The sequence below is a fragment of the Dendropsophus ebraccatus genome, chromosome 9, assembly GCF_027789765.1.
Source record: "Dendropsophus ebraccatus isolate aDenEbr1 chromosome 9, aDenEbr1.pat, whole genome shotgun sequence".
Lineage (NCBI taxonomy): Eukaryota > Metazoa > Chordata > Amphibia > Anura > Hylidae > Dendropsophus > Dendropsophus ebraccatus.
The window spans coordinates 47,982,076-48,009,954 of record NC_091462.1 but is presented as its reverse complement, the minus strand read 5'-3'; the positions used below and the strand labels follow the sequence as shown (position 1 = coordinate 48,009,954).

Here is a 27,879-nt window from a genome sequence, read left to right as displayed (position 1 = left end):
CTCTATGGGAGAGGCAGTGACTGGTGGTGCCGTGCACTGATTGGCTGAGTGGGACCGACAGCAGCCAGGAGCCTCACATGCAGCCATGGGGCCGAGCAGGTAATGTATGCTTTTGGCGGCGGGGGGTTAACGGGGCCAGGTTACATGCAACAAAATGAAAATTCCGCTGCGGGTATGTAACCCCATTGAAGTGCCAGTACAAACATTCGCAACGGATATGGCTGCAAACTCGCAGTGTGAAATCCGCTGCGAATCCAGTATGTGTGAAACTACGCTAAGGACTGATGCAGTGCACAGATGAGTGAATAAAGTAACCAGCATTTCTTAATTATATTGCTGCCATATTGATCAAATGAAATCACGTAGTGCCACTAAATACAAGTTGCAGTGGTCGCTGAGATTAGTGGTCATTGCACAATTGTAAAATAGAGCAAATTAGAAAACTAGTAGCATCTTACAAATTCATTAGAGCAGTGCTTCTCAAACTTTTTCTACTGGAGCCTCACCCAACAGACCAAGGCAATGCCTGGGCCTCACCAGACTGACCAAGAGGATGCCTGGGCCTCACTATCTGTGGTGACAGTCCATTTAAAAGCTGAAAATGATGCTAGGGCTACCTTTCACCCATCTCCTAAACTCTATACACTAATAAATAAAGTACAAAATAAATTATTATTGTTTCTAAAATGGTGATTCTTACAAAAAGCAAAAGGACTGAAGATTATAGTTACTTTGTGAAAACTGGCTCCCCAGCTAGGCCTCACCAACAACTAGGGGGCGCCTCACTGGTGAGGCCCACCTCACAGTTTGAGAAGCACTGCATTAGAGGTACCTGGTTATGTCCCTGAAAATCCCTTTTTTTTTTTAACCTTAGAGGTCGATATGGACTGATGATGCATGCTATCATTCAGAATCAATTAGTAGCCTGGATAGGTGGTATATGTCCATTGTCTACTATGTTTAACTATTGATCTCTGCTGGAGGATGGATAACCTAATGTAACATATAGAGTGGTCAAATGCCGGATAGGCTTTACCGTAGACAGTCTAATTAAGAGGTGCACTTAAAAGGTCCTCTAAGCTATAATTAAAACTGAGATAAGGAATGGCTGAACCCTAGCTGTTTATCACTATGAGCTGAGATGCTAGGCCATTTAATACTAGGTTATTTAGTGTGTTACCCAGCACTCTCAAATAGTGAACCAGAGGCGATCTAAGGTTTCTCAGTTTTTTTTTTTATCGAAAGGTGGTGGACATTTCACTAAAAAAACAGGGACTTGTCAAAAAGTTTTTTTTTTTATTCTGGGTGTGACTGTTTAGACCCTGACCAATCAGTAGAACAAGCAAAGAGAGCAATACACTCCTTTCCCTGCTCTGTGTCTATGAGATCTGGAAGGCCATAAAATCATGTTTTGTTTATTCAGGCTAAGTGATATTGACATGGGAAAAAACGCACTGAAGAATGTTCTTTTTTTCTAATGTGATTTAAAAAAAAAAAAAAAATCAACTCATTCTAGGACATTTGTATGGGGAAGGACATCTTGCCTGAGTTGCTTTTAACAATATTTAAAAATATGCTTTACTTCAAGGTCTATGTACATAGGCACGATATATACTGGAGGAGGCTATATACACTTCTATGGGAGAGTTTTCTAGCCATGCTCTGTGACCTGTACAGTTATGCAGGGAGGGTGGTTGACTGAGCATTGGACATCACCTATTGTGTATGGCCTGAACCTTATCTATCTACTGGTGGTAACTTTTACTATAATCCTGCCAGTCATGGTACAGAGGAGACTTCTAAAAAGCAGTCTCTACAGAACAGCAAGTGTCAGCTTATTATTCAGATTAGTGAAAAGAATGAGGCCTGTAATATTTCAGGAATATTTTATAATATCGATAGTAAAATGTAAAATTAGGGGAAAAAACACCAACATTCTTAAAAATATATTTAACTAAAAATGTATGCAAAAATAGGTAATTTTCGGATGACATAGTCACTTTAAACAGATGTACAAATAACTGTATTTACCCTCAAAGACCCCAATCCTTTTTTCCCTTAGCCAGATGACAAATAATATGCTAGGCAATACAATTTTACTTCCTTTACATGATTTTAGGTTAGTAAAATAATTTTTTTTTAAAAGTACTTGAAATTTAGATTGCATTATAAGCATTGTTTAGTTCTAATCCCTTACCTGTCCATAACAAGTTGACATGCCACCATCCATCTTCTCGCATTGACTGTCACATTTGAGACAGACGGTACCATTGGCAAACTCTCGAGACTCTCTGCAGATGGAAAGAAAAGCAAAAAGTTATAACAATTTACATTCAAAGCACTGACTATAACTCTTACAAGATCTACATCAGGGGTATCAAACTATGGCCCTCCAGGTGTTGCATAACAATTTTCATCATGCCTAGACAGGTAAAGCTTTGGCGGTCCAGGCATAATGGGAATTGTAATTTTGCAACAGCTGAAGTGCTACAATTTGACAGCCCTGATCTACATGTACACTATTCATCTAGAAGTTTGAGCAACATGAGTTGTCTGTCAAGACTATAAAACCTTTGTGACCCATCTGCAAATAACGGAGTTCAGGACACGATCTAAAGACCACTTATGCATTGGACTGTTGGAAAACTCTACTAAAATCAAGAGGACCCATTAATATTGATCTAATGTATAAGGCAGGCAGTGCCATAAGACTGCTTTGTGGCCCTATTCCACCGGACGATTATTGTTTGCATAATTGTGAACGATTAACGATCTCAAATGACCGCTATTGCGAAAGACCTGAAAACGTTCACTCATTTCCATGGAACAATAATGGTTACTTATGATCGTATTTGCGATCGTTTTTTCTTCGCTATTTCTTCGCTATTGCGTTCGTATCTGCTGCGAACGACCGAACAACATCTTATTCAATGCAAACGATTTGCGAACGTTTTGTGAACGAGCAACGATAAAAATAGGTCCAGGTCTTATAAAGCGATCGACGATTTCTCGTTCGGTTGTTAATCATTAATTGCATTTCAACCAAACAATTATTGTTTAGATTTGAACGATTTAACGATAATTTGAACGATAATCGTCCGGTGGAATAGGGCCCTTAGAGAGAATGAGTACTAATAGAATGCAATTATCAGATAGGCAATTGTACCCCTTTTTATTTGCGGTTCAAATAATCACATGATCTACGTGATCAGCTGTTCCTCCACAGTGAGAAGGGTCCTTCTCATTACTCTTGCTTATTGAAGGGTATCCCAAGCAGAAGACCCTTGTATATAGTTTAGACATGCAATATGATAACTCATTTGTATGGCACCAAATGAATTTAATATTTTGCAGACACTTGGATTATCCATAGCAATACTTCATTTGGTTTCTGTTCACCAAGCTTTGCAGTAAATAAAGATGATATCAGTGTTTTGTCAGGAGAACGGTATACATGGAGCCGATCTGCATCACAATGAGAAAGGTGCAGAGAGAAGATGAAAATAAAAGGAAAGAGAGAAGAGAAGCAAGAGGCAGGGAGCAGAATCAGTAGGGACAACATGGGAAAAGAGATAAGGTGACAAGTATGATGGTAGAGAGAGGAGGAGAGGCGAGGAAGTGCCTGGGATTTGCTGTAATTAAAATGGATGATCTCTCAGGAACGAAAATTTCATTACTGCGAAAGACTGTTTATTATTATGTTGTGGGAGGAATGAGAAGAAATTGATGGTGTTTTCTTAAAGTTCATTATGGTACAGGCTGGGAAGAAAATGAATAATAAAAGGCGTTATCTGTAAACATAATGTCCATATAACCGTTACCAACAACAAATGGGTTAACTGCAAGTGGCCTTGTTTTGTGTTTAATTCCTGAGATTGCAATGAAACGCACCAAAACAATCTTTGGATAATCGCATGTATCTCGTTTTTGTGTACTCCAGGGACCCAGCTAGTCTCCCATGCAAAGGTTTAGTTCACTGCCCTAGCACTGTACTGGAGCATTCTAGGACTTAGCCCCTGGGTCAACTCCTTCTCTAGCTATATTCATGGTCTTCACATGATGGTAAAGGGAATCTGTCACTAATAGTGATGAGCGAATAGTGAGATATTCGAATATTCGATATTCGTACGAATATCCCGCGAATATTCGAATATTCGATTCCATAAAAGTCTATGGGAACAAGTATTCGATTAGTGAAAAACATCTATTTGATCATTTGGAGGGTAAAACTGGAAGCTGGGGGATTTGACGCTTATCGAATATGTATCGAATATTCGCGTGATATTCGTACGAATATCGAATATTCGAATATCTCACTATTCGATCGAATATCTATTCGATCGAACAGTATTCGCTCATCACTAGTCACTAGGTTTATACTGCCTTAAATGAGGGCAGCATAAACTAGTGACAGAAATGCTGAACATATCAGTCTATTACTTATATCATTCTGTTGAGCCATTCTCCTAATATGCAGGAGAGTAGCATTCTTGCCACGCTGCTCCTCCCACCCTCCAGCTGGTGATTGACAGTTGACAGCTTATACACAGCAAGGATAGATAACTGCCAATCAACAGCTAGTAGGCGGAGTTTTCTGCTTTTCATGAATAATGAGGACTACTGGGCTCACACAAATAATGGAGAGGACTACTTATTGTCCAAATTATTCAGGAGGATATCTCTGAATCAGATGCATAGAATAATGTAAGTTATACGTCATTCTGTTCAGCTTCTCTGTCACTAATTTATGCTACCCTTAGGGCCAGTTCACTGAGCAAATTCGGTGGAAATCGGCCTGCCTCGGTGTCAAACAGTGTGGCTATGTGAGGTCTTGTGTATCTCTGCTCTCCGTGGCCCTCTGCTCAAAGAATTGACATGAATTGAAAGAATTGAATTTGCGCGTGAGCCCTCCCATAGACAAGCTGTTTGACACTGAGGGAGGCGGGATTCCGCCGAATTTGCCCGGTGTGAACTGGCCCCCTAGATAGGACATTGGCTCCCTAGATAAGACATTGTAATTGGCCAAGAATCATCTCATGATCACGTCCTCAGCACCTCTTCATTTACTTCAGTATGTGGAGCAGCAACAACTGTTTTGCTTTTATGTACATTGCAAACACAACTACAAGCTTGGGGATACTGTTACCTATCCTGGGAGATTTTCTGATTAATATGTAAGGTAGGATAAAAACAATCAACTTTAAAAAATACTAATTTGATATAAATCATCTAGCTATGCTTTCCATCTGAGCTGTGATCCGTCAAGAGGAATCAGTACGTTTGAGTACGTTTTGTGTGTATGAAGACCAGGTTTTAGAAAACTATGTGACCTATTTACAGATCGGACCTTTCTTAACGTGTCTGTAAACACTAAATCCTGCAATGTATGGTGAAAGATTACCAGGTTTTTACAATATGATTTGCTGACAGTTACAAGATGTACAGATGTAGTCACCGCCAACGTGATTGGTATAAGGAGCTTCATAATCTACATACAGCTTTAGTGATAATGGCAGTGAATCCACAGTACTGAGTGAGCTACGATGCACATGCATCACTGCTTATTGTACATGCACAGGGAATATGTGCTCACGGATGTAATTTCTGCGGCACCCTATGCTATTGGCATAAGGTGCAATGAATAGTAAGCTGTGATGCATGTGTATACATCGCTGCTTACATAACCTGCCTGTAGCTCCCAGCGACCCTGCATTGACACACAACAGCCATGAGTTTTGCGGTGGCTACATCAGTCTATAATGTGTTTGTCCAATTGGAATCCTTACCAAAATTAGAGGTAAGGTTTGGACACATCTGTATGAATTCCTTATTTAACCCCCTGTCCCCAAAAGTGAAGGAAACATAAAGCCTTATGGTGTGCTTACACAGAGAAATTTATCTGTCAGATTTTTGAAGCCAAAGCCAGGAACAGATTATAAATAGAGAACAGGTCATAAAGAAAAGACTGAGATTTCTCATTTTCTCAAATCCATTCCTGGCTTTGACTTAAAAAAATCTGTCACATAAATCTTTCTGTGTAAACGCATCATTACTGTCATTTATCAAAACCTTTGCATGTCAACAGTTGTGATTGGCAGGTGTCTGGGTCTTCAAACTGGGGAGATCGATGGGGGTCTAAACAGATCAAATCATTTCAAACACCGAAAAGTCAAACAGCACCAAGGAACTAGGTCCAAACAGGCTCACAGGCAGTTATATGTGGATGCATGCTTGTAGGCCCACAATCCCGGTGCAGGCCTAGGATAGACTTGAAGAATGGAAGCCTTACTGGCATTGAACAGTTTCTATGACATGACAAAAAGGTTTGTTCTTGAAGAATGGTAGAGTCCACCAGCATCCGTAGTGAAAACAATCCAGGCTTTATCCTATTGTAGGATCTAGTAGAGGGTTGTGACTTTTCTACCTTATAGGTCTTTATCATGCTTTATAAAGACCTATAGGGTTGAAACGTTGCACCTCTGTACCAGATCTTATGAATAAAGCTTTGATTGTTTGTACTGCAGATGCTATTGGACCATTCTTCAAGATCAAATTTGTTATGTCGTAGAAAATTGTTAAATGCCAGTAACGCTTTTACGCCTATTCCAAAGCTATGTACATAAATAACTGTGTATATATATATTTTATGTTCATTTCTTACCCCAATTTAATGTTGCAGGATCTGACACAGGAATTCCCACGACTGAAGTATTTACAAGACAAGCACTGATCAGGTCCAGGTCCCCAACAACCAGCACTGGAGCAAAGAGGATGGCACACCATTCCCTCAGCAGCTGAAAGACATCAAGATAGACGTCAAAGCAGAAAAGACCAACAAACTCTAGATCTACAATGCATTCTATTGTATAGTCTCTTGTGTAAATATCTGAATGCCTGTTAATTACATGTGGTCTCCAGAAGATACAAACAGTTCATTATATCACTGGTAATTATATCTAAGAATGTATAATGACAATTAGACTGTAATGATGAATTAGCCTAATGGGCTGTAGGAATGTACATACCACGCTACATGTGTTATGTACTCCCTAGATCCCTAACAATAAGGGGAACCATGGTCATTCAGACCCACGCATCTTAACCCTGTGCTTTAGGAGAAGACATGAGAAGATATCAGTGGCAGCTATAAATTGGATCAATGACGGTGGTTGGATGCATTCCAATGGCTCCAATTATTGTTCTCTGTTGCTATTCTAGTGAATGAAGTATTCATCTATCTATTACACCTCATTGCTACCCAAGCTATTAGTAGTACACAGTGTATTCAACCAATAAAATTCATGCTGCAGGTGTAAATGAGACGGCGGAATCCCAGAGGGTATAAGAACATTTTACCGTCTTAACAAGGATCCTTTTTGCACATCACCAGCCATATTAATACATTGGTGCATCCAGTGCAAAGATGTAATAAGCTGTTACACGCCTTCCTAGGCATGATAACATCTTCAACATAAGAAAATGTATAAGCACGAAAGTACTCTCCAGCTCGCTTGATTACTTTTAAACCTTTATTGTATAATGTTTAAAAGGCCGACGCGTTTCGGGCTCTCTTGCCCTTATTCATGGCTCTAAACAACATGGAATACGGTGTGTTAGAACATACATATCTGCATATACAACCATGTAAGTAACAAAACAGATAAAAGAAAAAACCCACATGTAAAGCATATATACATACAGAAATGTGAATGACATGCACAAAAACAAATACATGAAATTAGTAATGTTAATATTAAAACATGCAATGTCACGTATGAATTGAAAAAAGTACTGGGATGAAAGGAAAACTAGAATGAAAATGCTAGGATAGGGAAAAAAAAAAAAAAAAAAACAAACAAAAACACCCTCTTATATGATGTGTCCTGAATGTGCCTATCCGGTTCCTACTTCATAGAAATATGTCTAGGTACTACTTGAATATGGGTTTATCTTATACCTATAGACATGTGTATGTGAAGACTGCCCGAATACACTGGTATGATGAACTTATTATATGTACAAGAGAAAACCTTGTTTGACTATCGGTTCAAATGATACCAAATGTTATTTAAAATAGCATACCTCTGTCAGGAGGTCCCGAGACGACCCATGAATTAAGAAGTCGTCACCCAAAATATAAGGGGGGACTATTCTAGACAAGATAAGATACAAACAAAAAAATATATATATATATATATATGAGAGCCATAATGCAGTTATAAACAAACAATAACATGAATAAAGATGGCAAATGTTTGTTCGATGTGTGATGATAAGATAGACTATTATTAGTTTTTGACATCTCAATTCGGTTTCTCTTCATCTGATATGCCCCACACATCTTTCTTTTCTTTTTTTCTACTGTCTGATGCTGCGTTCTAAATCGGAACGCATCACATGACTTCCCCTTGACCAGCTGCTCTCTAGCATGTGATCATCTGTGTTCCAGTTTGGAGCGCATCACATGACCTCTCTGGAGACCAGCTGCTTTCAGCACGTGATCGTTCATGGGTCCCGCCCTCATCTGCAGCTATTTAAGGATACACAGTGGTGAGCAGGCAGTTCTTGTGGCGGGGCTACTGACGCCACTCTGCTCACCTTTCTCCTTTATAATTGTAGGGCATGGACAGGGGCAAGTCTATCTTATCATCACACATCGAACAAACATTTGCCATCTTTATTCATGTTATTGTTTGTTTATAACTGCATTATGGCTCTCATATATATATATATATATTTTTGTTTGTATCTTATCTTGTCTAGAATAGTCCCCCCTTATATTTTGGGTGACGACTTCTTAATTCATGGGTCGTCTCGGGACCTCCTGACAGAGGTATGCTATTTTAAATAACATTTGGTATCATTTGAACCGATAGTCAAACAAGGTTTTCTCTTGTACATATAATAAGTTCATCATACCAGTGTATTCGGGCAGTCTTCACATACACATGTCTATAGGTATAAGATAAACCCATATTCAAGTAGTACCTAGACATATTTCTATGAAGTAGGAACCGGATAGGCACATTCAGGACACATCATATAAGAGGGTGTTTTTGTTTGTTTTTTTTTTTTTTTTTCCCTATCCTAGCATTTTCATTCTAGTTTTCCTTTCATCCCAGTACTTTTTTCAATTCATACGTGACATTGCATGTTTTAATATTAACATTACTAATTTCATGTATTTGTTTTTGTGCATGTCATTCACATTTCTGTATGTATATATGCTTTACATGTGGGTTTTTTCTTTTATCTGTTTTGTTACTTACATGGTTGTATATGCAGATATGTATGTTCTAACACACCGTATTCCATGTTGTTTAGAGCCATGAATAAGGGCAAGAGAGCCCGAAACGCGTCGGCCTTTTAAACATTATACAATAAAGGTTTAAAGGTAATCAAGCGAGCTGGAGAGTACTTTCGTGCTTATACCTTGTTGGATGCCCTTGGGTCCGGGGTTTTTTTCTCGCGTGCTCGTGGAGAGGCATACAGCCATAATAAGAACACCACATTCCATCTAAAGGGACTTTTATGTTGTGAGTGCTGACCACTCTTTGTTTTTTGCATAAGAAAATGTATAAGTGGTACTGTAGTGAAAATAATATGGCACGCACACTACATGTTGGTACTCATAGCTCTGCATGAGTGATGTACAAGGCTCAGTGCTAGATACTAAACCCTTTATATCTCTCATGCACAGCAAGGAGGGTTGGGGAAGGGAGAAGGCGTGCATGCTGCAGCTCAGCACGATCTCTATAACACTGGAGCTTGGCAGGAAAACATGTTTTCACAACTTTGCAAACAATTGTCAGCAAAGTGGCAGGCATCATTTGTATCTCTCTATAAGCTATCAGCTGTGAATGTGATATTGAGCTGGCAGATTCCCTTTAAACCATGTAATGTCCATTAATACAAAAGTATCCAGCGCTCTCTCATTCTCTGCAGAAAACCTCTTTAAAGTGACTCTGTACCCACAATCTGACCCCCCCCCCCCAAACCACTTGTACCTTTAGATAGCTGCTTTTAATTCAAGATCTGTCTTGGGGTTCGTTCGACAGGTGATGCATATATTGTCCTAAAAAACAACTTCTAAACTTGCAGCCCCCTTGCCCAACGGGCATGGCTTAGAATATCTGTGCCCTAACTTTGCACCACCCCTCCGTCCCCCCTCCCCACCCTCTTCATCATTAGGAATGCCACTGAAACATTTTCTCCTGTCTGAACATTGCACAGGTGCCTTAACAATCCAGCCCATGTGCCGTGCTGACACAGATGGGGAATAGGAAACAATCTGCCTGGAGCATTCCTAATGATGAAGAGGGTGGGGAGGAGGGACAGAGAGGGTGTGCCAGCCTAATGCATACACAATCTAAGCCACGCCCATTGGGCACAGGGCTGCAAGTTTAAAAGTTGTTTTTTAGGACAATAACTGCATCACCTGCCGAACGGACTCCAGGACAGATCTTGGATTAAAAGCAGTGGTTTGGGTGGGTCAGATTGTGGGTACAGAGTTGCTTTAATAAAGCGGATGGGAGAGCTCTGGATAATTTTTAAAGAGACTCTTTCAGCAGGTTTATGCCGTCCTATCTCATGGTAGCATAAACTAGTGACAGAGAAGCTAAATGATGTATCACTTACACTGTTCTGTGCAGCTGATGCAGAAATATACTTCAGAATAACATGGACAATAAGTAGTCTTCTCCATTATGTGCATGAGCCCAGTAGTCCTGAATATTTATGAAAAGAAAAAAACTCCGCCCACCAACTGCTGATTGGCAGATATCCATCCATGCTGTGTATAGGCAGTTATCTGTCAATCAGCAGCTGGAGGGCGGGGGATCCTATTTTTCCCATATTAGGAGAACGACTAAACAAAATGATGTAAGAAATACACCGATCTGTTCAGCATTTCTGTCATTAGTTTATGCTGCCTTCATTTAAGAAGGAATAAACCTAGTGACAGATTCCCTTTAAATACCTTTCTGGATGGTTAATACTCACTGCAATTCTCTGCTTTCCTGTTGTCTCTAATGGTGGATTTCTGGCTGGATGTCCTGAACAGTGAGGTCCAGTTGATGGTATTGTAGTAGCATAGATTGTGGTTATCAGTGATGTAGACATTTCCAGCACTGATTTCTTTAAGGGACTGAAGTTTTAGAGCTGTGAGACTCTGTTGCTTCAGGATGAGCAGTGAGATCCCACTGTGTGCAAAAAATAGATAACATTATGTTATTTATTACGTTAAGATAAAATTGATAATTTGATGCTACTATAATGTGATACGATTAACATTAAATGAACAGTCAACGTCAATATATATATATATATATATATATATATATATATATCACATTTAAAATGTCTGACACTGTTAGATAACTGTAAGGGCAATGAGACACATGCTACCGTTCATATATCATCCAATATCCAATGATTTTACTTTGTGGTGCAAAATGTCAAAGAGGCATTCCCAAGCCCCTGAACTGCTGAGGGCTGTAATGCCTCCTCACTCCCCCTCCTATCCCTATCCCTACTTGATTGACAGCTTCAGGAAGTGGTGCTCAGAACTGGGAGCTAACGGTCAATCAAGTAGGGATAAAGATGGCGGGGGTGGGGGTGGTAGAGAAAGTGTTACAGCCCTCAGCACTCCAGGAGCTTGGAGAAGCCTCTGACGCTTTACACCAGATAATAAAATAATTGGATGGATATATGAAAGGTACCATGTGTCTCGTTGCCCTTAAACCTATCTAACAGTGTCAACACATTGGGTAGATTTATGTTAAGTTCACTAGAATGATCCGACGTGTACACCACCCTGCGATGGAAGAAAACACGACTTGACAGCTGCCAGGTTGCTTTTTCCCATTCTTTGCTGAGAGCAGTTCCATATGTATAAGCCATATGCAGCTATACTTCTGGTTACTAGGGATACATTGCCTAACCACCCTAGTCTTTTGGTGCAGTTGTTAGATGCTAAAAACAAGTCTCAGATTACTGAGATCTTCATTTAAAGTATTCTAATTGAATTTAGTGTCAAAATTTACTGCAAAAATAAAAATACTTCCAGAGAAGCCCTTTAATACTTGTGTATGATCCCTGCACATCATATTTACTTGTTACCAGTCACACATAAGTTGGTCATACATGGTCATCAGCCATAACATAAAACACCTTGAGGCGTAAGAGCATGGATTATCTTGTGACAATGGTGTCTGTGAACAGTCAAGTTAGCAGTCAGAACGTCTTGGGATAGATGCCATAGGACCCATTTACAATGTACTCCACTAGCAATGAAAACTATCTCAAGTAGCTTTTTGCTTTAAGGCCCTATTACACCAAGAGATTATCGGCCATATTCTGCCTTTTATCGGCTGTTATGGCTGATAATCACTTGGTGCAATAGCTTCTGTTAAAAGGCAACAATTCTTTTTGTCAGAACACGAGTCCAATGAAACATATCAAGGCTACATTCACAAGTACTGTGTCTGCTGCAGATGTTATGCAGTGTATAACCAGATATTTTTTGTAGAGTAAGTTTAGATGACAAAGCACTTGCCTATAGCTGAAAATGATTGTCCCATATTATTCATACGTCCTATTAAAGGAGAACTCAGGGCATAAGTAAAAAATCACAAAGGGCAAGGGTTGGTGGGAACATAACAATCAAGGGACACTTACCCACCCCGTCGGTGCCCCTGCAGCAGCGCTACCACTCATGGTCCCCTGCCAGTCTCCTGTATCTCTATGTCCTGTGATATCACAACCTGACTCAGAAATTGTTGCAGTCAATGACTGGATGGGCAAGTAGTTCCTGCCGAGTCTTGACCAAACAGGAAAGGAAAAACAGGAGACTGAGGCTGGCCATGATTGGTGGTTCTACGGCTTCTGGGAAACCAGGGCCCCTGATATCCCTTGATTGATATGTTCCCGCTACCTAGTGCGCTCTTTGATCTTTTAAAATTTGCTAGGTACATACAGTATTATTTTCATTCACCGCTTCTCTGGATTTGAACACTATTGCAATAAGTGTGTAACACTACAGTTCTCCTCACTTTGTACCTACTTCTGTGTTAGGCTGAGTTCACACTGCGTTTTCAGCATCCGTTTAACGGATCCGTTTTTTTTAATGGTCAAAAAAGTAGTGTCCACAGTACTTTATTGTGCATAAAAAAAAAAAACGCATCCGTTTTGATACGCTTTTTTTATAATGGAAGTCAATGGAAAAACGGATCAAAAACGGATGCACACAAATGCATCCGTTTTTTGCAATCGTTAAACGGATGCTAAAAACGCAGTGTGAACCTAGCCTTAGGATTAAGAAAAAAAACTTTAAATCCAGGTACAGTATGAACATAGCCTTACTATTCTTTCTAGAAGTCCTTATGGTTAGTGAGTGTGTATACAGTTTTTTGCTCTTGTACTTTTATTAAGGTTTTTAGGTTTTTTTATCAGCATTTTTAGCCAAAACCAGGATCGGGACCAACACAAATAAAAAAAATATATAATGGGAAGATTTGCCCCTATTCTGTGTTTTGGACCCACTCTTGACCAAAATAATATGTGTCAACCTAGGCTTTAAATGGTCGATTAATCTTCATGCGACATGGTCTGCAGGTCACTGCTCACAGCACAGTCGCTGTATTCCGCACTACCATAATCTTGGTTTTTGTTTTTTAGACTGAAACCAATTATTCTAATTATAAAATGTATGTCAATTCTTCCAGCTACTGTTTTATCTATTTGCTACAAGCCGCAAAGTCCCCATGCAGCTTCTTTTTGGCTCAAAACTAATGTGAGGTGTCGATAATAAGAAGCGTCCGGCAAGTGTCTGATTCACTACCGATACTGCAGTTATTTAATAAGGTAGGTCAATGCTCACAGCCTGGGTTCAGTTTAGATCTATTTGCTTCCTTCCATTACCCTGTAAAGCTGAAACTACTAAAGGGGACACCTGCTATTTCAGAGAGTGCTGCCCCACGGGTGCTTTAAATAAAAAAAAATACTTCTGCCGTCACCACTCCAGACGGGAGGAGGATTGTATGAGCCAGCCTGCCAGCTCGTTGGCTACTGAGGACGTGATGTTTTATAACTTCCCAGCCAAGGCCTTCATTAAATGTGCCCCCTGCCCTTCCTTCTCAGCCTTAGTCCTGCGGAGACAAATAATTATTCTCAGCAATGGTATACAGTGTTCTGTAACCTCTGTGTGGGCACCTGCTTTCTTCTCTCTGCCATGTAGGGAGCAGGAAACTCTATTAGTAATTGCAGCGTCTGGCTAAAACAGGAGTTAATGCTAAATTGCTGAGCTGGATAAAGTGTCATGTTAAGTTACTAAGGCTTCTCCGTCATCTAGAAATACGTACATGTTAACTCCTAAAATCTTGGTGTGGTCAAGAAGGATGATTTGTTTCTAAATGTTTTTGTACCAGTCTCCACTGGCCATGTATGTGATTATACTGACTAGAAAACCAACTATTACTACTCTGCCAGGTAACCATATTCTCTCAATCCTCTTATGACAATGTGGTCACTCTTTTCCAATAATTAAAGGGGTACTCTGGTGAAAATCTTTTTCTTTCAAATCAACTGATTTAAGAAAGTTAGATAGATTTGTAATTTACTTCTATTCAAAAATTTCAAGTCTTCCCATACTTATCAGCTGATGGATGTCCTGCAGGAAGTGCTGGTTTTTTTTCTGTCTGACACAGTGCTCTCTGCTGACATCTCTGTCCAAGACAGGAACTGTCCAAAGCAGGAGAGGGTTTTCTATGGGGATTTGCTACAGCTCTGGAGAGTTCCTGTCTTGGACAGAGGTGGCAGCAGAGAGCACTGTACCAGACTGAAAAGATAACAATATTTCATGCAACACATACAGCAGCTGATAAGTATGGGACGGCTTGAAGTAAGTGACAAATCTATAGAACTTTCTGAAACCAGTTGATTTGAAAGAAAAAGATTTCTGCCGGTCCCCCTTTAAAAGCTCTGTCCTCACCTTCTATTTCATCAGACTCGGTGACATTTTCCAAATCAATAGGATAGAGATGTTAGGAAGTTTAGAAGTAGTAGTTTAGGCCGTGCTAACATGATTTGCTCACACATTCTTTGTGTACATTGGCATCCTAGTAAGGTTACATGCGGATGTATATATAAACGTAGGAGCACGAGTACCATAGATATCAATGATCCAAGCACAGTCCATTATTAACTACATTTCAGTCATTTTCTAAGTACATACTAGCTTTGCTACAGTTAAAGGTCTGAGTCAAAACACAATGGGGGAGATTTATCAAACATGGTGTAAATTGAAACTGGCCCAGTTGCCCCTAGCAACCAATCAGATTCCACTTCTCATTCCCCACAGATTCTTTGGAAAATGGAAGGTGGAATCTGATTGGTTACTAGGGGCAACTGAGCCAGTTTCACTTTACACCATGTTTGATAAATCTCCCCCAATATGTTCTGCATATGGCCTGAATATAGTCACTATTCATTTGGGACATTAAAATCAACAGGGCCTGTACATTTACATATTCATCAGTAACATATTTTAAAAGGAAAAAAAACCCATGTAAGTAAATCTGGCCTTAGCTACAGTATATTGGGTAATATAGCTAGGGCCGCACATCAGATAATTGGGGGTTAACTGCTTTGGTTTAGGCTATATTCCCACAATGTCTTTTTTTGGTGGAAAAAACAGCTGTTGTTTGATAATGGTAATAAAATAATGGATGCTATTTTACCTAAAAAAACGTTGTGGAAACATGGCTTAAAAGTAAAATGTTGTGTTTTTTTCCCTGTTATTTTTCTATGTATTCACACTGTGTTTAGGTAAAAATGGTTAAATATATTGAAAATATCAATAGGCCATCACTGATGCAACTTAGGCCATTTGTGTGCATCCGTTTTACCATTGACTTCCATTGTAAAAAAACGGATCAAACGGATCAGTTTTTTGCTGGACACAAAAAAAAAAATGTAGCTGACAATACTTTTGTGTTGGTTAAAAAAACAGATCCGTTTTGATCTGTTTTTTTTTTTTTTTTTTACAATGGAAGTCAATGGAAAAACAGATCAAAACGGATGCACACAAATGCATCAGTTTTTTTTTTTTTGCAAAAAATGGATGAAAAAAATTAATTGCAAAAATGCAGTGTGAACCTAACCTAACTGTATAGAATCAGTGGCGTAGCTACCACGAAGGCAGGGAAGGCGACTGCTATGGGGCCCTTGCAAGAAGGGGGCCCCAGAAAGCCCTGCTCTGCCTTCATGTTAGGTATGCCACTGACAGCCAACCACCGCTTCCCCCCTCCCGCAGAGGAAGAAGGACCCGCCACTGTACTCTTCAGCCCACTCACTGTAGTGCAGGGTGAGCGGGCTGCACATTAAAAGGAGAGGGACAGAGGAGCAGGACCTGCCAGGTCCTGTACACACCGAAGGAGAGGGATGAAGGACCTTATCACATGACCCAAAGGTCCTCAATACTTCTGTGTATGGATGGGCATGACGACATCAAAGGTCCTTTACACCTGTTTCTGGACACTCCATTCTAGTTAATACCCTGTGAGCTGTAAGTGCTGTGTATGTGTGTCAGTGTCTGTACATATGTGTCTGTGTATATATGTATATGTCAGTGTGTGTACATATGTGTCTGTGTAAATATGTATATGTCAGTGTGTGCACATATGTGTCTGTGTATATATCTATATGTCATAGAGTGTATGTATGTATCTGTGGGTATATGTATATGTCAGTGAATGCATGTATCTGTGGCTATATATGTATACACTGTAGTGTCTGTAACTCTTGTATATATATATATATATATATATATATATGTGTGTGTGTGTGTATGTCAGCAGTGTCTCAAATGATTGACAGGTTTGCTCCCAAAGATGTTCTACAGCAGTTTCTATTAATGCTGGCCTCTAATAAAAGAGCCCACCACTAAAAGAAAATGCTGCAGATAATATTTCTGGTTCTTATTACACTTGGGGGATGATTTCAATGTATATGGTCTATTCAAGGTGTATATGTTATCACTAGTGTAATGAAATTCCAGTGTAAATGTGTGTACCTCAGTGGTGTATTTGTATGTATGTTAATGGTGCCTCTGTGTGTGTATATATCTGCGTCATTGTGTGTGTTTGAGAGTTGGCTATCTATAGGGGGTGGCGAGGTATAGGATTAAGGGGGCCCATACAGTTTTTTGCTATAGGGCCCCATGAACAACAACAACAAAAACAAAAAAGCATGTACTCAATGACAAAAATACCTTCTTCAGATTGTTATGTGTGATTACACATGCACATGTGTATATGGTGTATGTCTTAGAGGAGACACACAGGGAGGGACATGCTTAGCTGAGTGCTATTCTGGTCTCATTTAGAGATCAGTGTGGGACTGAGCAAATAAAAACTTTCCACTTGTCTCTATGACAGTTTTTTTTTTTTTCAATGACAGTACTGCTTTAACCTAACCTTTAATAACCTTTAATAACCTAGAAACCCTTCTTCTAATGTAAATTTGCACACCAGTTTATATGCACTTTTTTCCATGTGCCTAAATGTCGGTATCAAGTTGTGTTAGCAGCTTATATGTGATGTACCTTACCTGTACAAATCTCTGCCCCCGATGCTGACCAGGTTAGAGAAGACACTAAGATCTGTCATGTTCTTTGGCCAGGACTGTATATTAAGATAACCTGAGAGGATTATAGAAGATTATCAAGTATTAAGTAGATAATAGTCATATACTCAAAGCCAAAATATATCATAAAGGCAGTGAACAAAATAACAGAGGATTCTCAATAACAACTTAAAGCATACTGTAATGTGCTATACAGTATTTGACAGATCCTCTTACCTGTTATCTCTCTGACAGTACGGAAGATATTTAGTTTCTCTGGGTTCAGTGGAGCTATATTATGGTAGGCATCACTGGAAGATTATTAAAAAAATACAAGGTTATAAATTCTCATTCTGCTCACAGTATTGTAATAAACTGTAATTCATTGCAGCAAACACAAGAGGGCGCAAGCAGGACCCAGTCTGTAGGACGTTACACAAAATCTTTACACCTGTTGTTTCATGTTAAAAGACTATAAAGCTGACAATTCAAATCATGCTCACTGTGTATTACAGTTCCATGCAAGCTTTAAGTTGCACAGACCTGTATTATTGCACCTATTGAAGCCTTAAATTTCACATGGAAGCCTGTATAGTTTTTTTTTTTGTCATATATATATATATATATATATATATATATATATATATATAATATGACAGAAAGAATTGTGCAATATTTTATCAGATACTATAATATGCAGATTAGAGATGAATGGAGCATTAAAAAATTCAGTTTGCAACAAAATTCATGAATTCAGCCACACACGCTGATGCACTGTCGGTCCTCTTCACAGGGTCACAGAATGGCCGGTGTCAAAGAAGATCCTCCCGGCTGGTACTGCAGTACCGGCCGGATGATCTTCACTTCTGCTGAATTTGAATGCGAATATGAATTCACCGCTGCACAAAATGAAGCGTGCGGCCGGAGGCGCACTCTCCGTTGTGGAAAACTGACATGTCAGTTTTCCGTTCGGCTGAATGGAATCCTGGCCGGAGTGTATACTGTGGGTATACGCTCCGACCGGGATTCCGTTAATTCAAATGGAACATATGTTTTGCATAAATCACGGCTGTTGTTGCAAATTGCAACAATGGCCGCAGTTTATGTAAAACATACATTGTGAGAACATGGCCTTATAAAGTTAGTCTATGAGGCCGTCTCTTTCACTGACACAGACATGTCAATTTTTTTAATGTAATGACAGTGGCAGTTTAATTATGTAGTTTGCTTTTTTGTCCATATATATATATATATATATATATATATATATACTAAATTTTCCCACCTAAGTTGTCCTATATTATCTTGAAATAATTATTTTTTTTTTAAACTGGAAACTATAAGACAAGTTCCATAAGCATCAGTTATCAAATTTATAGTCACCAAAAGGAACCCAAAAGGGTTTTACATTTATCCTCAATGATGATCCTCAATTTTAAAATCAAAGATTTGATTGATGGTGTTGAGAGCCCCAATGATCCTTTAAACAAGTTGTAGCTTGGCCTACTTCTGCCCATGTATTTTAGCGATGGGGGGGTCTCAGCACACGGACCCCTACCGATCTAAATGTCTGACATATCACTTTCATAGGTTATAGGTTACTTTAAATAAAATGTACATGTAATTCTGTTCGATAATGTTTGTAGATCCAACATAGTAAAATTCCACAGCTCCTTGTGGTGGTAAGGAAAACTTTATTGGTACATACAAAAATAAAAACTGATTAAAACCGCGCCGACGCGTTGCGGAGGCAACCCTCCTTAATCATGGCAATGAGTATATAACATAGTCAACCTTTATATAGTTTGTAGGATGTACCTATTCCCACTAGCCCCTCCCCCTAAGAGGTAGGAGAGAGAAAGGAACGCCCCCCTCGAAGCATGGCCGAGGAGCTATATAAAAACATGGCAAATACGTGTATTGTAAATAACAAATAGGTAATAACTGTATAGTAACAAGACGTGTAAATAATGACCAGGCAAATGAAGCAAAGAATAGCAGAGTAAAGTGGATACAGATGGATACATTTATGAAAATCCACATATCCACATATAGGTCTCTCTCATCGGACCCCACCTGTGTAGTGAAAAAGAAGTTGCAGGACATCCTGGATACAGGGCAAGAGGGAGGTTTTTTGACACCCAAACAACGTGAACACATGATGCCTGTTTTTCCTAGAGTCCCTATTTTTCATGCCCTACCCAAAACTCATAAGGGGTTTTTTCCCCCACCCCTTCGCCCGATTGTCTCGGGCATAGGCTCTTTATTAGAGCCTTTATGCATATGGCTAGACATTCTCCTACAGCCTTTGGCTACACGCAGCATAGGGTTCATCCGTGATAGCAAAAGTCTCCTTGCCACGTTGGATGAACTGCCACCCATACAGGATGCCACATGGCTGTCGTGTGATGTGGTGGCACTCTACCCATCACTGCCACATGACCTTTCCATTACTGCTTTATTATACCATCTGCATAAATACAGTAACTACAGTAATGACCTTTGTACTTACATTCTTGAGGTCACACATTTTCTACTGTCTAATAATTATTTTCAGTTTACAGACAAATTTTTTCTCCAGGTTAGGGGCTGCCCCATGGGGGCTGCTTTCTCCCCGTCGCTTGCTAATATTTACATGTCATATTGGGAGGAGGTCGTCCTGCACAATGTACACAATCCGTACCGTGGATTTATCCTCTGGTACGGTAGGTACATCGACGACCTCCTCCTGATGTGGGCGGGCGACGGGGAGAGAGCTAAGGATTTCGTTAAATACATCAATGGCAACACACTGAATTTAAAATTTACGTTTCAGCACGAAATCCATTCAATTTCTTTTCTAGATGTCTCGTTGTCCTTCAATGAGGGTAAGGTCATTAGTACACTATTCAGAAAACCCTCTGCGGGCAATGGAATACTACACGCAGACAGTAGTCACCCCAAACATGTGACCAGAAATTTCCCCATTGGGGAATTCATAAGGGCAATACGCAACTGTACGACTGAACAAGCATACCTGGCCACTGCAACGCAATTATTCAATAGATTGCGTAACAGGGGCTACAGTGTCCACACCATTAACAGAGCACGCAATATTGCTGAAAGTCATGATAGAGCATACCATCTCACAGACAGACGCAAACAAAGAAAGCATACACCTGATCAGAAACATCCACTGACCTTTTCCACACCTTTCAGTCCACAGTTTAAGGATATCCAAACCATTATTACAAAATATATACCTATCCTGTTTCAAGACAAACTGTGTGAACAAGTACTTACAGGAGGAGTTAAATGCGTAGCCAAGAAAGGTCAAACTTTAGGTAATATGTTGTCTCCATCAACACTTAAACTAGACCGCAACTCTGACAATAGGGGAAACTGGCTTAAAATGATCGGCTTCTTTAAATGCGCTGCCCCTAGATTCCCGATGTGCACCTTTACTGCCAAAAATACCTCTTTTGTGTCCCACATCATGGGGACCTCTTTTAAGATCAAGAGCTTCATTAACTGTGCTAGTACATATGTGGTGTACTTGGCGGAATGTTCCTCCTGTCATGTACAATATGTAGGGTCCACCGTGAGGAAACTTAAGGTTCGCTTTGCTGAACACATGCGTGACATTCGCTCCACAATTAGTTTCCCTGGGAACAAATCTATGTCTGGTTTATCCAGACATTTTCACCAATGTCACGAGGGCGACGCTAGTACCCTTAAAATAATAGCCATAGAAAAAGTAAATAAACCCTCAAGGGGAGGGGATTGGGTTAAGCTTCTCAGAAAAAGGGAAGCATATTGGATACTTAATCTGGCCACACGTTTCCCACAGGGCATGAATCTTAAGACAGATTTATTCTACATTTTTTGATTTTCATAAATGTATCCATCTGTATCCACTTTACTCTGCTATTCTTTGCTTCATTTGCCTGGTCATTATTTACACGTCTTGTTACTGTACAGTTATTACCTATTTGTTATTTACAATACACGTATTTGCCATGTTTTTATATAGTTCCTCGGCCATGCTTCGAGGGGGGCGTTCCTTTCTCTCTCCTACCTCTTAGGGGGAGGGGCTAGTGGGAATAGGTACATCCTACAAACTATATAAAGGTTGACTATGTTATATACTCATTGCCATGATTAAGGAGGGTTGCCTCCGCAACGCGTCGGCGCGGTTTTAATCAGTTTTTATTTTTGTATGTACCAATAAAGTTTTCCTTACCACCACAAGGAGCTGTGGAATTTTCCTATGTTGGATCTGCACATACGGGATACGGCCCGCACCTTTATTCACGTGCTCCAGCCTTCCTGAGAACCGTGCTACGTTTGCATCTCTACTCGTGTGGGGTGAGCTGATCCCCAAGTTTCATGTACCTTAATGTTTGTAGATACCTATATTGTAAAACTGGCCAATATAATTGATCATTTAGATCTCATAGAGAAGGTGGCAGTAACGGGGCAGCTCCTAGCCTCCTGTCTGGGTACAGGTTGTTACAATGTCTATGATGACATTCAATATTGTTTTATGTTTTACAATTTTAAGCCCAGCACCTATTACCATCTCTAATCCCCCTCCGGCCGGATTGAACTATTGCCCTGCAGGGGTGCATGCTCAGCTTTAATAGTTCTAAAACAACTGATTGGTGTATTGTGTAGTCAGGAGCCATTCCTCTTATTATTACTTGAGAGTCACATAGTGACAGTGACCTGTAAGGACCTTACTACCTTAGTATTCCTCAGTCATGGTATCCTAAGAGGACCTCATCATTTTGGAGCCCTTCCGCCTTCATCTAGGAGGGGAGACTGTTACAAGTGAATATATATTGTATCTCAAGGTTATTTACAAGTGCAGGCGATCGCTCTCACACACTCATTAACATGATTCATTTTAGAAACCCAACTTTTTTCTATTTGTTAAAAATCACTCAGCAATTCCTGCAAAATGAAATTCCATCTCAAGCAGGGACCCAGCTGGCAATGAGTTTACAAATCCCTAAAGTTTGACTTTTTATTTCTCTGCTAGATTGTATAATCTTTTGTTGTAAATGCCAGCAGGAAAGATGCTTTTCTCCGCCATTATTATGTCTGCATTTCAAAAAGCCGCAATGGTCCATTGTCACTGGGTTCATTATTTTTGCATCGTACGTTGTTAAAGGGGAGCACTATTAGAGATATGCCAAATTAACTTACAAATGTCTTTATCCCTTCAAAAACAGCTTTCCATTTGAAGCGGTGAGTGAGCAAGTCAAAAGACATTTTGGTTCAGGTCATACTGTATGGGCTCTGATATAAAACTTTTGAATACCCCAATAAATATTGCAATCCATATTCATTAAGTTCTTCGGTTTCTATTAGTTTAAATGTCGGTCGGTAAAATTTTTGGTTCACAAAGAATAGAAGGGGTTTGTCAATGATCAATGGAGGGAGTGGGCTGGATGACGCTGCAGTGCTCCTAAGGGTGCTCCGGAGCGGACTTTACCCAAACTAACAGTGCGGGAGGAGGAATGTAACACACATACCTTCCTCCTCTGCATCCCCAGCGCTATAGGGGGCTATCAGCAGCTTACCTGCTATAGTTCCCCTTTAAATCACAATGTCATTTACGCTTCAGTTTATGCATGTAAGTTTCTTTATGATTCCTGCTATTCTCAAATATAGTCGCATAAAGGTGAGGATAATTTATTATGCCTACATGCTTTTATTCGGTCATCATGAATACATACATGATTTGATTTCATAAAATAAATTAGGTCAAAGAGCTGATATGCTGGCAATCTGAATCCCATTATCATAACCACAGCTATACCCTTGCCTATGGATTGCTTCGCTTTGAGTATTCTTTCATATTCTGAAACAATCTAATCAAATTTGACATAATGACAGTTTTCTAACACGCGTCGACATTCATCTCCATACAAATTCATAAAGAAAGGAAGCATGTACGTTTTGGGACATAAAAAGGCATCACTCAGTTCCCGTTCTGCTTTGGCGCGCTCAGGACTCCTGAGAAAATGGACTTTTAATGACATTGCAGCTTTCAAGGTCATAATGTACAGTGCAATGAATATTCTTCCTCTACGTCAGTCTGCTAAATCAAGTCCGCCACCTGCCAGAGATTCGATTTGTTTTAATTGTGGATTTTGTCACTTCTCCGGTGAGTTACGGGCGCGCAGCTCCCGTGCCTGGGGTCCCAATATTCCCAGCAGGATCCGTCTGCTCCCATATACCAGCTTTGCTTGTCACACCTCATTACTTAATTGTAGATCAAAAGCACCTCCCAGCAGAGGCGTGCTAATGACATCCGTCCTTGTGATCCCCTCGCAGGCAGACTCTATGACGAGGTGTGACAGGGGACTCTGAGCAGGAAACAAGCTGAATGAATGTTCTTCCCCTGGGGGATCACTTTAGTAATATGGATAATTTCTTCTCTTACCATCATAGTTAGAATTATAACATAGGCACGTCAAGTAAAAATAAATAATATCATTGAAGCGGTGAGGTTGATTCATTTTATTTCTTGGCAAGTGTAAGAAGTTTTTTTTTTCTTTGCCTAGTATGTAATGATTTCTAAGTACCTGGCTTAGGGAAATAACTACATAATGCTCTCAATCCCTATAAATCTTATAACTAGTACAGTAATTATTATCATTATTACTGATAATTGTATGGTTAAATGTTAAATTCAGTATTCCGGGAGTTTTCATACTGGCCCCTGAGCATGTGGGACTGTATTCATTGTTAAAAAAAGAAAATGAATGAAAATAGTTCACTTCAATGAGCTAAGCTGCAGTAACCCAGCATGGCCACTACACGGTGTATGGAGCAACCTGCTTCTAGCACCATTCATTGTACTATCCTACATGCTACACATTTTTGTCCCCTTGTGCGCCAAAGTTATTTGTTATCAGTGTACACTACTTGGGGGACAGTTTTGCGACATGTTCATGCTTTGAGTTTTTTCTCCTAAAAAGTGAAGTGGCTAGAGTAATTTGTGTATTTCAGGATAAAAAAATAATAAATAAATAATAATAATAATAATAATAATAAATAAATAATAATAATAATAAATAATAAAAAAAAAGGTTCATTTTTGGTAATGGAAGCTACACAATAAAGACAAAGCATAAGTTGTGCCACCTTCTCACATCTTGACAAGGTTTATCATGAAGATAGAGACAAATTTACTAACAAAAGTTGCAGCAAAATAGTAAATGTATAAAAACACAGTGCAACTCAGCAAATGATAGTAAATTCCCCCAGTGCTAAGGCTCTAGTATACAGTGGACTGATGGAGTGCCAAGTATTGGACCCTTTTAACCCCTTAAGGTCAAAGCCAATTTTCGTTTTTGCACTTTTGCTTTTTCCACTTTATGTTTAAAAGGCCATAGCGCTTGCATTTTTTCACCTAGAGACTTATATGAGCCCTTATTTTTTGCTAAACCAATTGTACTTTGCAATGACAGGCATTATTTTTCCATAACATATGCTGCGAAACCGGAAAAAAATCATTTGCGCTCTGAAATTGAAAAAAAAAGGAATTTGTTTTGATTTCGGGGAATTTTGCACTTACGCTGTTCGCCCTATGGTAAAACGGACTTGTTATGTATGTTCCTCAAGCCGTTACAATTACAAAGATATAAAACATGTATAACTTTTATATTATCTGATGGCTTGTAAAAAATTCAAACCATTGTTAACAAATATATGTTCCTTAAAATTGCTCTATTCCCAGGCTTATAGCGCTTTTATCTTTTGGTCTATGGGGCTGTGTAAGGTGTAATTTTTTGCGCCATAATGTGTTCTTTCTATTGGTACCTTGATTGCGCATATGCGACTTTTTGATCACCATTTATTAATTTTTTTCTGGATTTGATGCGACCAAAAATGCGCAATTTTGCACTTTGGAATTTTTTTGCACTTACGCCGTTAACCGTGCAAGATCAGGAATGTGATTAATTAATAGTTCGGGCGATTATGCGCGCAGCTATACTAAATATGTTTATTTGTTTATTTATTTATTTATATTTATAAAATGGGAAAAGGGGGGTGATTTGGACTTTTAAGGGGGATTTTTTATTAATAAAAAACATTTTTACTTTTATTTTTACTTTAACTAGAAGCCCCCCTGGGGGAATTGTATATAGACAGCACTGATCTCTCATAGAGATCAATGCTGTGTATATACACAGCAAAGATCGATCAGATCGGTGATAGATTGCTACAGCCTGCTGCAGGCCACAGCAATCTATTGGCGAGCCAGGATCAGCGTCATTTCGACGCTGAGGCCTGGCACGGGCAGAAGAACGGATCTCCCACTAGACACCAGGGATGTGCAGTACAAAGCCTCTAAGTGCAGCTGTCAGGTTTGACAGCTGCACTTAGAGGCTTAATTAGAGGCACTGCCTGGCTGCACATATTAGCCGGGATCAGCGACGTTCAGAGCGGGGTCCCGGCAGGACCCCGCTCTGAACACCCCCCGCAGCACCATGACGTATCAGATACGTCATGGGTCGCTAAGGGGTTAAAGAAAACCTCTTACTGTTATCTCCATAATTAGACCAGCCCATATATAAAAAAATAACTCATTATTGTAACTTTACAATATCATAGCACTATAAAAAAAAAAGTGCACCCCCCCCCCCAAAAAAAAAAAAAAAAAACACCATTAATCAGTTTCAAAAATATTTTTTGTATAGCGGTTATATACATCACAACCAGAAAAAGTTATATGTACCTCAGAATGGTATGCAAACCATAACTCATTCCACAAAAAAACGAGATTGCATACAATGTCAAGAAAAAGTAAGTGAACCCTTTGATATTTCTTTCTTGCTAACTAATAAAATATGCTTTGATTGATATCTAAGTCATAGTTTTAGATTAATATAATCTAAATAACATTATTGAGCACATTGTGTTAACATCCACAATGCAGGTCAAAAAGTAAGTGGCACTTCTCAAAAAGCTAATAGGCAGAAGAAGAGGAAATTGGAAAATTTCTCTGGTGCTTTGCACACAAAGGTATAGAAGAGCTGGGAACAAATCTATTCTTCTTGAGAAAGATTGGATAGTCTGAACCCCACCTCAATGCAGAGCAGACAACTGTCAGAAGACCTCAGATGATGTGGTGTACAGATACATGAAGCAGGCTAAAAAACAAAACAAAAAAAAAAACTACAAAAGCGTTGGTAAAGATCTCTGGATACATACTGTACATTCTCTGTTAGACAAATTGGGGGAGATTTATCAAAGGGTGTAAAATTTAGTGTGGTGAAAACTGCCCACAGCAACCAATCACAGCTCAGCTTTAGGCAGTGCTGAAAGCAAAGAGGAGCTGTGATTGGTTGCTTTGGGCAGTTTGCACCAGTCTAAATTTGACACCCTTTGATAAATCTCCCCCATTGTCTACAAAGGAAGAAAATTCAGGACTGTTGCTGGAGAGCACAAAAGTCAATCTTAAATCTGGTGGGAAAGATGTTTCTTCAGAAGAACAGATTTGTCAGTCCCCAGGCTTTGTGTGCTTTTGTTTGCAAAACCCCAATGAAATTCACACTCATCTGTTTTAAGGGTAACTATCATTAGAGTCAGGCAGCCGGATGGAATCTCCACCTCTGTTCTCCACTGCTAAAGAAAGTGAAATAGGGAATTGCTGGAAGTCCCATAGACTTACATAAATTTTGCACACTGATCATTTTAGCAGCAGAGAACAGCGTTGCTGGTGTTTTGAAATGCAGTCCTGCTGTGGGGCTCAAATTTTTTGTTGTGGACTACAGTACATTATATTGGTAATACATGCAGAAATCCAGGTAATTTAAAGAGGTTGATCACCTAAAACTAACTTGTCCCCTATCCACATGGTAGGGGAAGGTAAGAGATTGCGATTAAGGGGGGAGGTGGTCTGACCTCTATACCCCTTGCCAATCTCCAGAACGGCCCTCTGGCTCCTTTTTTATGAATGCAGCCACGGGTACGGCATGTGACCCGCCGCTCTATTTATTCCTAAGGAGCCACCAGAAAGAGCAGAGTGCTATACTTATCTCTCTCCAGGGGCTCTATTCATTCTCTATGGAGCCACCGTAGAGATTCATAGGAATGAAGAAGAGCCGCAGGTCAAGTGCCGTACCCGTGGCTATATTTTTAACAAATGAGCCAGGGGGCCATTCTGGAGATTGGCACGGGGGGTCTACGGAGGTCCTGCCCCCCCCCCCCCCCCCCCCCCCACACACACACACGCGATATCTTACTTGTTCCCTATCC

General features: G+C 39.7%; 1 protein-coding gene across 2 annotated transcripts in view; it reads right to left on the bottom strand.

Moving 5' to 3' along the window:
- Positions 1-27,879, bottom strand: part of ERBB4 (erb-b2 receptor tyrosine kinase 4) — a 715,736-nt gene that overhangs the window by 181,678 nt on the left and 506,179 nt on the right. For both annotated transcript variants that reach the window (XM_069983214.1, XM_069983215.1), the window contains exons 10-14: positions 17,860-17,933; positions 17,608-17,698; positions 11,002-11,201; positions 6,662-6,794; positions 2,198-2,291 (exon numbers count right to left, since the gene is read on the bottom strand). In XM_069983214.1, the coding sequence (XP_069839315.1) occupies positions 2,198-2,291; positions 6,662-6,794; positions 11,002-11,201; positions 17,608-17,698; positions 17,860-17,933 (592 nt within the window). The remainder of the gene's footprint in view (positions 1-2,197; positions 2,292-6,661; positions 6,795-11,001; positions 11,202-17,607; positions 17,699-17,859; positions 17,934-27,879) is intronic.